This window comes from Lactuca serriola, chromosome 4, assembly GCF_051521515.1.
Source record: "Lactuca serriola cultivar US96UC23 chromosome 4, Lser_US96UC23_V15, whole genome shotgun sequence".
NCBI classification, from domain to species: Eukaryota; Viridiplantae; Streptophyta; class Magnoliopsida; order Asterales; family Asteraceae; genus Lactuca; species Lactuca serriola.
Window position 1 is genome coordinate 98650477 of NC_136411.1, and position 13610 is coordinate 98664086.

Sequence of the window (13610 nt, forward strand, 5' to 3'; positions counted from 1 at the left end):
TAAAAGACAAATATAAATGAAAAAAAGAACTCAATAACCAAATTTGGATAAATCGAAAAATATATGACTTTTTAAATCATTATTTTTTCATAATACAAAATTGCCTGTTTGAAAATTTATTTTGAAATTGATTGGAAAAGTTTGACATTTAATCTCGCATTTTAAAATATTTCTTACAGCCATAATCGTGCTTTTTAGGAACCGATTTCACCACCCACCATTGGGTTTCTCATATGGATATTTTAACTTCTAAAACCATTGATTAATGGTTTATTCGTTGACCTATCTATCAGTCATTCGGCCTGAGATACGAAATGAGGATTGTGCTTTCAATGGTTCTCAATAGTAACACGTGGCTAAAAGGTTGGATCCATCTCCCGATTTCTCTCAGTCGGTCACCCAGAATGTAAAAGGACAATTTTATATAAGTATATAACCACTTTTACTGTTCATATAAAAACAAAACTTTGGTAGAAATTTTTGTATCTTATCTTTTTATATTGTGAATAACCAAACCTAAACAAATTCTATGAGAAAATTCATATATAGTGACTTAAACCCACTTCTATATTTTAAAAGTTTATATTTGTTGGAATTTTTTCCAACACTATTTCTTTTTAAGTGTGAGAGTTGTACGAGTATAAGAGTATCAATTTAGAGTAGTTTTAGAGATCCACTATGAGTATGAACCTAGTACTGTTTAAGTTATACCGTAAAGATCCCGATTATAGAGTGTCACATCCAATAATTAATTTACTTCCTTTTGGCTTCTTATCGGCTTACAAAAGAATGGATGCTAACAATTACGTGGAATCTGGTTATTTACTCTATAGCCTCTAGGTATGTTCAAAATGTTTATAGTAGAACAAAATAAAAGTAACTCACTAACCATTCTTTATGTAGGTGCTTGACAGACTTGACTGGTATTTTGTGTGGAAATAGCAAGACACCTGTACATGTAGCATATATAATATATATAACCTTAGTGAACGTTAACTTTCTCTTCATCGTACTCATTGATGTTTTATTAAAATAATGTAAGACATGCTTACCGAATATGAACATTCAGACGATGGAACCCACAAGTTAGAACTACCCGTGTCAAATACGACTTTGAACTTCTGAGGTGGGGTACCAATGCCTATTTCACCAAAATATTGAGCATCCATATAGTTCTTTAATGCTACAATATCAGAGTCTTCGGAATCACCAAGATTTTTTGAACTTTGTCTATACTTCCTTATAAACGTCTTTAAGTTGAAATCACCATTATTCAAAGCAAGGAGGGAAGCTATATCATCTGTTCGTTCGGTTTTTACTTTTTTCAGTCCAATCCTAACAAGCCCATCAGTTGATGTGGAAAATACCGGAGTGTAGAAAAGGGTTGACAAGAGCATTGAAATTGCTAGGATTTCTAGTTTACTCCCCATGTTAACCTGCAATGCGTCCACCATTAAGATTATTTAGCACATGTCACCAAGTATATATACAACAAAAACTCAAAACTTAATTGATATATCAAAGATAAGTTTCTGTTTATAAACGATAAACCAAATAGGTTACCACTTTTTTTAATAATTCCACATTTGAGACAAACTACGAAGTAGTGATATATTAAGAAAACGAATAACATATAGATATCACCTACTGGTTAATATTTCTTCTTTCTTTCGGAAAAATAAAACCAAATGCAACCTCAAATCCCGTTAAACTTTAGTTGAAAAAACCACGAATATTAATAAAATACAGACTGAACTAATTCCGCTATTCCGCAAGGAATTTAGGGTTCATATAGAGTGAATGAATATATAGCTAACGCAACGCCGAATATCTCTCAGTTCTAACTGTCCAGTTACTCGGTTACGTGATCTCATTCGTATATTGTAGATACAACCGTGTCGCTCTAATAAGATGTGATTTTTGTGGTTTGACAAAACACACCTTATACTTTGGAGTTAAGATCATTTAGCTCCTAATGGTTTTGGCCTCAATTCTAGTTTGGTAGCTCATGCACTTTTGATCTTCAAACATTGATAAAGTTAAACAATTATGACGTGGGTAAAATCGTCTTGTAAACCTTACAAATGGTCTATGTAAGCATGTTATTTTCTTTCGATCAGGTCTCTTAATTAACTCTTTTTTTTTGGAAATACTTCAAAGAAAACCCAACTTATCATCCTTCAAAGCATGAAAAGAGAAATTAAATTGTCTCATATCTTTTATGCTTATAAATATTCCTACCTACTAAAATTATGATATTTGTCACCATTTCATATTTATTTAACCGTCTCATTAAGATTATATTAGAAATATATCAAATAAAATTAAATTGAATGATGAAATATATTTATATATCAAATAAAATTAAATTAAATGGTGAGATGACACATGTTATAATGTTAGTGGGTAGAAATATTTATAGGTATAAAAAGTAGGGGTGAGCAAAAGCCGAACCACAAACCAAAAAAACCGAAAAAACCGCATAAACCGAAACTGAAATCAAAACCGATGGTGCGGTTTTTAGTTTTGCAAAAACCGAAAATACTCGGTGCGGTGCGGTTTCTAGTCTTGCAAAAACCGCAAAAAACCGAACCGCACCGCATATATATATATATATATATATATATATATATATATATATATATATATATATATAATGTTGATATTCGTAAAAACCAAGAACTTATGACAATTAAAATTTCTATAAATATAAATATCTATCTTATCTATCAGAGGATGATTGTATATTTTTAAGCATACATTCAGTGGTATTTACAATAACAAATAATGTTTATGACATTTTTTAACATTTAAATATGAAAAGTACTAGTGATATAGTATCATTTTTATGAATACATTAACTGATATTCTTATATGTATTTGTGAAACAAATAATATATTAAATTCGTATTGTATTCAAACATTATAAACATGTTGGATGAGTGGTTATATAATTTAATTTCAAACCAAGAGGTGGTGGTATCGATTTATCTTCAATAAATGATTAGCACTCCTCATCTAAGTCAAAGTAACTCGCTGAGTTACTTGAGTTTTAGTAAAAAGGCAAAACAAAAACAAAAAAAAAACTAACAAAAAACCGCAAAAAAACCAAACCGCAATAAAAAAACCGCAAAAACCGAACCACATAAAACCGAACGGTGCGGTTTCTAAATTTCAAAAAACCGAAGTTGCGATTTTCGGTTCGGTTTTGGTCAAAAACTGCACCAAACCGCACCATGCTCACCCCTAATAAAAAGTAGGAGACAATTTAATTTTTCTTTCTACGATTGGAATACATTTAGCCTAACAAGTTAACTATAGGGTGCTGCTAATAAGACTCCTAACCAGTGGCGGACGCGGAACATTTTCGTAGGGGTGACACTAAAAAATATTTTCAAATAAATCTATGTTAGTAGTGTCACTCGTGTTTTAAGCCGGTGCACCCAATAGAAAAAACATTAAAAAAATAAATTTACACTACGTGCCAGCGTCGGAGCAATAAGCCGGGATCCCTGGGGCACCACTAAGGTCCGCCACTGCTCCTGACTATAATAGAGCTCTAATAATTAATAGCATTTGAAATTCACCCGGGGGAAGTCAAGAGTAAGGTTGCGCATTGGGGTTGGGCTTTCAGGCCGAACTTGGTTCAACCCGGTCCATGGGTCAGGAATGCGAGCTTTGTACAGTCTAATAACCAAGCTAAACAATGATACAAGGTCGAATGGGGCAAAAACCTAGAGATATAAGCGGGCCTATGTGAGGATATTATGCGTCCAAATTACAGAAGATTCGTAAACTCAAGAGAGTTATGTGAAGCAAAGCTAATAAGGAAATTTTGATTAGAGGTACAGTGATTGGATAAAAAGCAATCCAATAAGCAAATTTAAAATTTTCATATTTTTAAAAGACCTGTTATACTTTAAAGTTATATAAGATTTATCAAATCCTAAAATAAAAAGAATTTTAAAATACAAGCCAACATATAAAGTGAAATTTCACTCATTTAATTTACGACAAAAGGTTTGTTAATATATTTTTATAAGGCTAAAAGAAATGTGTTATTTTCTTACGTGTATGGTGACATGGAAGCTAAGGCCATAAGGTATACTTACCACGAGGTTGTTCGTGGTTGAGCTGGCCACGAACAACGGTCGTGCATACCGCCCCGTTGGTTCGTGGTAGCTCGTGTTCGTGGTCTTTCGTGTTCCACATAACGGACGTAAACGGCCAATGAAATCGAAGCCCCCATTTGACCATTTTTTGTACCTGTTCAACGGTTACTTTGGTTTAAAAAAAAATTACCCACTTTATTTACCTATAAATACAACACCTTAACTTCTTAATTTTTACAACATTCTTTTCTTTCTCTATACACAAACTACACACTACATCTTCACAACCAAAAACAGTGGATCCCAACCAAAACACCCCTCCAAACTATAGAAATCGCAAACCCGATAACTCTTTTGCGTTAGATACAACACCTTGCCAATTCCCGGCTATGGAGTCACCTCAAGACGGTTTTATCAATCTACTTCAAAGTGGTTCCCCTATCCAACAAACACCACTTTTCCAACAACAATATCAACCTTTTCCGGCTTTCCAACAACAACAAATGCAACAACAATTTCAACAATTCCAACAACTACAACAACTCCAACAACAATCGTCACAACAACAACAACCACCAATTTCACAACCACCAGCTCACAACCACCACTTTCACCGGATTTTGTTGCGGAAACTCAACCTTCACCACCACCTCAACCAAAAAAGAAAAAAGGAAAAAAAACCTCCCGACCCACTACTACCCAAGAAAGTGTCCCATGGACAAAAGAAGAAGAAGAAAAGTTAGCAGAGGCATGGGTGACGGCTTCCGAAGATCCAATTGTAGGAGATAGTCAGCCTTACGGAAGTTTTTGGGAAAAAGTCTGAGTCATTTTTTACGAGTTAATGGAAATTGAAACTCGAAATGCCGATCAAATTATGTCGAAATGGCAAGATATTCGACTAAAATGCACTGAGTTTGGAGGAATCTACAAAAACCTCCTAAACATACGCAAAAGCGGCTCGAACGATTTTGATGTTTTCAAGGCGGCCATGGACCAATTTGAAAAAACAACGCCAACACGCAAAGCTTTTCCGTATATGAAACCGTGGCTAAACTTGAAAGACGCCCCAAAATAGAAAGAGCAAACGGAAGGAACTTTCCAATCTTCCGGTTCAAAGCGTTCGAGTAACCCCAATGGAACTTCTCAACAATCGGACGGCCGAACACACATCGAAATCAACGACGATCCGATAGATCTTGAAAACGACCAACCTCTTCATCGACCCGTTGGAAGAAATAAAGCAAAAAAAGCGGCATCAACATCTTCGAATTCTAGTGTTATGGATATGTTTGGCAATAAATTTGATTGATATGTGCAACTTCAAGAAACGAAGTCCGAGGTGATGACTCGGATGGAACAAAAAAATGATCGAAGCACAATCATCATTTCAAGAGGCACAAGAGACACTCTAAACAAAAACCGATATGGAAATCTTGAAAATGAAAGCGGACGACCTTGAGGGCGAAGACTTGGAACTTTTCCAAGCGATGAAAGAGTCGGTTCGAGTCCGACGTAGGCGTAGGGGGTAGTTTATTTTATTTATGGTTGGAATTTTTAGTTTTTTTTAATGTTTTTTTAATTTCTTTTTTTTTTTAAATTTAACTAATGTAATTTTTTTATTGTTATTTTTATTTTTTAAAATTTCAATTAATGTAGTTTTTATTTAATGTAATTTGGTATTTTAATTTAATGGAAAAACTAGTATTAAAAAATAATTTTAATGTATTTTTGAATTAAATTTAAATAAAACAAATGAGATGGAGTGGTGTGTTTAGTGGTAAGTATCCCATAGTTAGTGGTAGAGAATGTGGTGCTAATGTGGCACCCGCCACATATGTGGTATGTGGTGGGTATAACGGATGGTCTAACTTACACGTGAGTTGGAGGGGAGGGGTTACACCACCACTTCGTTGTGACTTTTCTGATGTTATGTTTCTACACAAATCAGAGACACTTCTCTCTATTTCTCTTCTTCTCGCTCTTTTTCTCTTTACTCACTACAAACTTACTAGTGGAACAATATTTCCTAACCCTGCGAATAATGTGGAAAGGTATTTGGCTCTTGTAGTCATCTCCTTTGCGAAACAATATCCCCTTGCATTCCGTATAGCCTAAACAATATGTACATGATAAAAAAACAGATACTACCACCGAAGAGTGGCATAATTCACCAGCTTAATTATCGGCAGTGACGAGTTTATGTGCAATTTTGGTGGGTCACTTGACCCATCTTTTTTTTTTTTTGTATAACAAGTTATACAAAATAAAAAAATTATGACCCATCTAAAAAATGCAAATGAACCACCATAATATCTTTTACATTAAAAAAATGTATAAATTAGATTTTTGAAGTCCATAAATTTTAATAGTCTAATATCATTTAATGTATAATCCAATATGCATAGCCAAATACAATTTACAATAAAAAAATAAAAAAATTGAATCACAAATCAATCGTTTCACAATACGTTAACCTTCAATAATCTTCAGTTCTTCATAATCATCAATCTAATTTGCAACCACCGGTAAATACATTCTACTTTGTTAACTTTGTAAAAATTGATTAAACTATGAGAAAATTCTATTTCCATTTTGAGTATTCCATGAGCATTAAAAGGTCGAAAAAAGTTATTATTTTAATTCGTGAATTGAATATTCATAAATTAGTTGTAGGTTTAATTTTATTCATTAATGGGTTTCTATTCTTTTCCTTTTCTAATTCTTTCTTGTTAATATTTATTCCATCAGTTTTCCATTTTTTATTGTTCCATGAGTTCACACTAGGTTTTTTTTATTGTTTCAAAATTACAATGTGAATTGATTATTTGATTGTTGTCTATTTCAGAAATCAAAATCAAAAATGTCTTTCAAAATCAAGAATGTCTTTACTAGATGCGTAGCCCGTGCAAAGTGGTGCAATGAACAATTTTTTTAGCGAATAATTTTTTACGAAGAAATAATTATTATGTTTTATTATTAGTTATTATGTATAAAAAAACTATCACTTTTAAATAAAATATTTATGTTTAGACTTTATATTTATATTGTCTATTTATACATTAGATGTAAATTAATTAACATCGGTGTCTAGTTAAAGAAATATAAACTAATTTATATACAATAATTTAAAATTTTAAAATTATCATTTTGCTCAAAATTAAATTTCTTAATAACCTTCCTTAAAGCATCTTCAATGGTTAAGCTATGTTATGACTTAAAGTTATTGTCACCTCATCATACTATTAATTTTGACATATAAATAAATGATATCTCCAATGGTTAAAGTCATCTATCTAAAATGTTTTATAAAAGCTCTTATTTAATTGATCATTTTTTTAAGAACAAATTATATCTTAATATGAAAATATAAAATACAACTATAACATATTTTTATTTATATACAAAAAGTATGAAAATTGTTATATTTTACGTATAAAAATAAAATAAAAACATTGAAAATATTATATAATACTTAAAGTATATTGACTGCTCAATATATATTGAATAGTCAAAATAAAAAAACAAAAAGTTGTTTACTTCAATGGTGTTGAGTGGTTGATAATAAAAAGCTAATATTAAGCTTTAAAAAATATCCCATTGTAGATGTTCTTAATTCAAGGCTTCAAATTTTTGACAACTATTAATGATTTATTTATGTATAATTGATTTGTACAAAAAACTTTAATTTATACCTCTTAAAATTTAAGATATAACTAACATGCTTTGTAATATATATATATATATATATATATATATATATATATATATATATATATATATATATATATCGGTTTCATTTAAATAGTGAACCATGTGATTTTACGTTCTAGACTCGCCACTGATTATCGGCCCAAAAAAATGTATTCATCACTAAACCCTTAAAAGGAATTTGAGTTTTATCAATGGCATGTGAACAGTTAGAATTTGACTTATAATTTTTACGTATGATAATAAAACGACATCAATAAAGACCCAGTTGGTCTATCATGCACACACAATGATATAGACAATACAATGAGAAGACTCACTGTGCAAATAACAGACAAACACACATCTCTTAGACAGTGAAAAATGGCATTACGAGTCACATATCATTAATATAGGCATACCCTCTCAGTCTACACCTTAAAACCCTTAAGTTGACAAAAAGTTAACTTGTTGAAAAAGTCAACAGTTAGAGTCAGCTCCAACTGACTCCCACGTCGTGGCAGCTTCATGACATAAAAGTCGTGATGATGCCAGCCTCTATCTCGTGCCAAACAACTCTCCATGTCATCAGGACTGGATTTTTCAACTTACTAGATTAAGCTCTTAACCCTTAACCACTAGACCTCTAAAGCTTGGATCTGACCCTTCTTATGGCCTTAATGGATAAAATTTATCTATTAAGACATCATAATAAGCCATGATCAATAATCCTAAGTTCTTAATGGCTTTACCAATTGCATGGACACCTAACTAAGTCATAAAAGTCCTTTTCTAGCAACCATAATGGTCTAGTAACCAAGTAAGGCACTCAAAGGTTCTTAAGATCATCCAAACTTTGGAATGTCCCGAAAATTACAAATATATTTTTCTTTTTTAAAAGATATTAATCAATTAAAATCATTTACTTAAAAGCAATAAATGACATTCATTTGTGAAAAACCACAATATTATCAGGGTTGGGTTACAAAAATGAATAAATAAAATATTTGATGCGTGTGCATACTCTTGCCAAGCTCTTCTCACAAACAACATACAAAATATTTAATCCACAACTATAAGAATAAAGCTTAGTGAGTTCACTAGTGTACCACGTATTTCACCATACATATAATGCGTACAAGCAAAGACCTTGGCTCCAGCGCCTAACAGCCAAATCTCTAATCAACATACATATATCATACATAACAGACCCAACCCACGAGTGTAACGGACCTTGCCCAAACTAACATAACATGCCCCACCGAATCATACATAACATCCCCCGCCCACATATATAACAGGCTACGCCCATATAATAGGCCCCGCCTACATACGGGCCCCACCCAAAGAGTATTGAAAGATCAATATGCCCAAAAGTCATCGCAAAATGAAATTGTTAAATAATATATGACCCTCAAGGGTCACACTAACAACAACTTGATACCATTTATTATTTATTAGAAATTGATTTTAATAAATGTTTAATAAACTCATAATTTATTGGAAATTATTTATTTCTTGGAAATAATAATTTTCATTAGCAAGTAACATAATACATATATATATATATATATATATATATATATATATATATATATATATATATATATATATAGTATGATTATTAAGTCATGTTCATTATTTTGGACTAGAAAGACTTGTTTTTAGCCAAAAGACAAACTTTAATACTTATAAAAGAGATTCTGAGTTTTTATAAAAGTTTGACTTCTTTTCTATCTTGAAAACCGTAGGCATGCATGCCTTATGCATGGATGGCCTTTTGATTATTTTATGTAAAAGAAATAATAGATTAACGGGCATGGGAGAAAAGTAAGAGTAGGGGACATAATTTTCTTAAAGTGTTAAGGACTTACGATCCAATACTGTTTATGAGGCTTACACTCTTGCTTTGTGTGTTAGTGTGAAAAACGTAAGCCCTCTTTCATCATGCATTCTCTCTAGTTTTTTTTTTTTTTTTTTTTTTTTTTTTTTTTTTTTTTTTTTCCTTTAAGGACCTAAAAAACACTTAAATTTTACTTTCTTGAAGTTGATACTTTGGTTATGAACTTTAAGCTTAAGAGTGCAAGAGTTTAAGGACTAGCATCTTCTTTAAGTTGGCTTCTTGTTGGTGTCCACAAAGGAAAATATTTTATTCACACTCTTCTACAACTTCCAAGCCTCTCCTTGAGGATTTAAAGTCTAAAATGTTTTTCTTATTCTTCTTCCTTTTTTGTTGTTGTTTTCTTTCCAAACTTTGCAAGAAGATCTGTGGTGGGTATAAACTAGTTTTATGTTTAGTCAATTTTTAAAATCTTCCATTGCAAAAATCTTATGTTTCTTGAAACTATTTTTAAATAAAAACCCAACAGTCGGTATCGGATCCATCTGTGTAAGTTTGGTTAGATTTTATGATTTTTGGAAATTTTAGTTTTTCGTCAATATGGATAACTTGTTTTTGTAAGAAAATGAGTTCATACGTATTTTTTATGACAACTTTATAATTGTTATTTTATGTGACAAAAGCTTACATGCATATTTTGTCATTTAAACTTGTCTTAAAAAACAAAAGTTATTTTATGTATATGTGTATTTTGGAGCCTAAATGGAGTTGGAACTGAAGAAGGATGCTAAGGAGTAACTTAGAGTGATTAAACTAAAGAATCATGTCTGAATCGAGCCGAAAACCCAAATCTGCGATCGCATTTGTTGGTCAGAATTTTGCAAGGTCGAAAAAAGTCATCTGAAAGCCATCTTGAGAAAATTTTGAAAATCTGCAATCATATATATGCTTTTTGCAATTAGATTTTTGTGACGCAACTCCCGAAACTTCAGAAATAGCATCGTACTTCATTAAAGGGAAAATTAGAAAAAATAGCAATTTCTGCGATCGCATATATGCTTTTTGCGATCGCATTTTCTGATAACTTCTTCCAGAAGGTTCTTGCTGATCACATCTAAGTAAGACCCACCTGATTAGATTCAGAGTGAGATGATTCGAAACAACAAAAAACCCTTATGAAGGCGATTTCTGACACTTTTTTGTACTTTCTGAAGATCTGAAGGCTATGAATCATCTCATACACTTAGTGTAGAAGATTAATTAGTTAATGTTTATTTTTATTAGTTTAGACTTGTTTTTAGCCATGCCTGGCTAAAACGCTAGTTTCAGTTCTTCATTAGACTAGTACTTTTCATGTGATCCATTATCAAATTTGATTTTTTGATTTGTGTTTCAATCTAGATTTTTCAGTTTTGAGCTTATTGAATGTTTGATTTTTAATTCGTGTTAGTTTGATCACCTAGCTAGGATTTTTTTCATTCCATTTAATCAGGTAATAGAATCCGTAATTGTTTGGTCAACTGGTGATAAGTAACAAGTATCATATTGGTTCCATGTTATGGATTTTACTCTGATGCAAACTGAAATTTCATACCTTTACACTACTGAGCTGATAAGTAGTATTGGGTATTTGTGGGAATTTTACACACAACTTAATGCAACTTTTCTATCTTAATTAAGAGCTTATTCAATTAGACAGTAAAAAGTTAGGGTTAACTGAAGAGCTTGTTTTGATTAATTTCACTAGGTAAAAGAGATTATACTAGAGTTTGTTAATTTTTCTTAGTACCAACTCAGATAGAACACATTTTGGATAACCAGATCTGGGTCGATGCATGATTACGAAAGTCGCAACATAACCAAAATCGTTTTCATTATATATATATATATATATATATATATATATATATATATATATATATATATATATATATAACCGTGAGAATCACAGTTATAAAATTAATTAAACTTTCATATTAAAAAATTAAAATTATTAATCAATTATTTTAATAAATTATCATTTAAGAGATATTTTTTTAGTTATATAAAATTATAATCGTTGATTTAAATAAATACATGAAGTTATACCACATTATAATTTGTATTAGTTTTATTTTATTTGTTAATCTAATGTTATTAATTTAATACAATTAAAGTGAAAATTTTTAAATTTTGAAATTAAAATTTAATGTAATTAGGTTGGGGAAATTTAAAATTTGAAATGGATAATTAATATGTTGACAAGTGGCATTATATGAGACATATAATATTAATGAAGACTTCTAATATAACGATACTTTAAAGAAGAGAATAAACATATTTATTTATTATAATATATATATATATATATATATATATATATATATATATATATATATATATATATATATATATATATAAAATTGAGCTTTTAAGGTACACATATGTGATTCCTTTGAAAAGGATGAACCATTTTTTTCATATGAAAAAACATGTAAATTACTTTTGGTATTTGAATTTGTGTAGGTATATATGCAAGTAAAATATCTTACATAAATGCATATAACTAATTTATTGTATCTATTTTGAAGGAATGGAATTTCCGGGTGCTAAAAATCAATTTCTAATACTTGCAAAGTTTTATAAGAAACCATAAAAAGTGTTCCACTTATATGTTAAGGAACAAAAGAAAAAGTGTTGCATCTATAGGTAAAGTATTGTTTTATTTTGAGATTAAATGAAAACCATGTTGCAATTAATGTGAAAAGTTGAATTTTAAATGTTGTATGGAGGGAAGTGATTCTTAGAAAATACCTAAGCAAACCATTTGCTATTATTTCAACAAAGAAAACACATGCCATTTTCAATTTTTTTTATTTGTCTTGGTAGTTGGTCCCAATTCAACACTAAAGAAGTAAAAACTAACCGAATAAATTATCAATTTCAAAAGTGTTGTATAATTTAAATGTGGTGCTTAATTTAAACCAAAGGGAAGGATCGCGGAGACCTAAGGTTGCACTTGCTGAAGTGTCGCATTTGGCATGCTATAAACTTTCAAGACTTAATACTACAATTTACGACCAAACCTTATTTTTTGTATTGTCAAAAAGTGGAACCATTCGATAAGTACAAGATTTGATATATGTATTATAAACCATGATGCCAAATGAGGGCTTTACACAAAGCAAGACAAGTACGTTTATAGGCTCTATTTAAAATATTAAACATTACATTTTCCAACAATATGAAGAACAGTATATATTAATAAATCTTTTGCAAGCACATGAGGCATCATGTTACTAGTATTAAATGTAACACTTTATATTACTAGATACAAGCAAAGAAAATACGTTAACCAGATGTAATAGCACCTTTGGTTAATATCTCTTATTTATGCGGCTTCTGCAAATCCAATTCTGAGATTACCATGATCAAATATAGTGTGGTAACGACGCATAAATGCATCACCCAGTATCCTGCGTCACATGAATCAAGAAAAGACAGTCAAACTCGAGTTTGAATATCTATTATCAGAATTAAAGAACTCTAGTCCGATTATCTTTATTACGAGATAACACGTACCAAAGTGGGCCAACGTCAGGAGGATTATCCAGAGGAACGAAGGTACTTACGCACTGAGCACTAGCACCCTCGCCAATCTTAGTTATGTACTACAAAACAATTACAAAAAATTATATATATATATATATATATATATATATATATATATATATATATATATATATATATATATATATATATATATATATATATATATATATAATGCTTGACTAATAGTTCAAAAATGACTTAAAACAATACCTCATTAGGAGAAAGTTCAAATTCTTTGCCCCCAATGGTAAATGAAATAGTAGGCATAAAAGGAAGTCTTGCACAGTCTACAGTTGACTCTCCCGCTAAACCCGTCACAGCACATAGCTGCAATGGAGGAGGAGTCATACAAAATTAAACACCAATCTACTGTCTATGTA

The 13610-nt window shown here is 30.8% G+C and overlaps 2 protein-coding genes across 2 annotated transcripts in view; both read right to left on the bottom strand.

Moving 5' to 3' along the window:
- LOC145102171 (cyprosin-like) overlaps window positions 1–1430 on the bottom strand; it is a 51590-nt gene extending 50160 nt beyond the window's left edge. Inside the window, exons 1-2 of the mRNA XM_079039547.1 lie at window positions 1053–1430; window positions 890–950 (exon numbers count right to left, since the gene is read on the bottom strand). Coding sequence (XP_078895673.1) covers window positions 890–950; window positions 1053–1430 — 439 coding nt within the window. The remainder of the gene's footprint in view (window positions 1–889; window positions 951–1052) is intronic.
- Window positions 1431–12829: 11399 nt separating this feature from the next.
- Window positions 12830–13610, bottom strand: part of LOC145102170 (cyprosin-like) — a 33977-nt gene continuing 33196 nt past the window's right edge. Inside the window, exons 12-14 of the mRNA XM_079039546.1 lie at window positions 13441–13557; window positions 13201–13289; window positions 12830–13094 (exon numbers count right to left, since the gene is read on the bottom strand). Coding sequence (XP_078895672.1) covers window positions 13010–13094; window positions 13201–13289; window positions 13441–13557 — 291 coding nt within the window. The 3' untranslated portion in view covers window positions 12830–13009. The remainder of the gene's footprint in view (window positions 13095–13200; window positions 13290–13440; window positions 13558–13610) is intronic.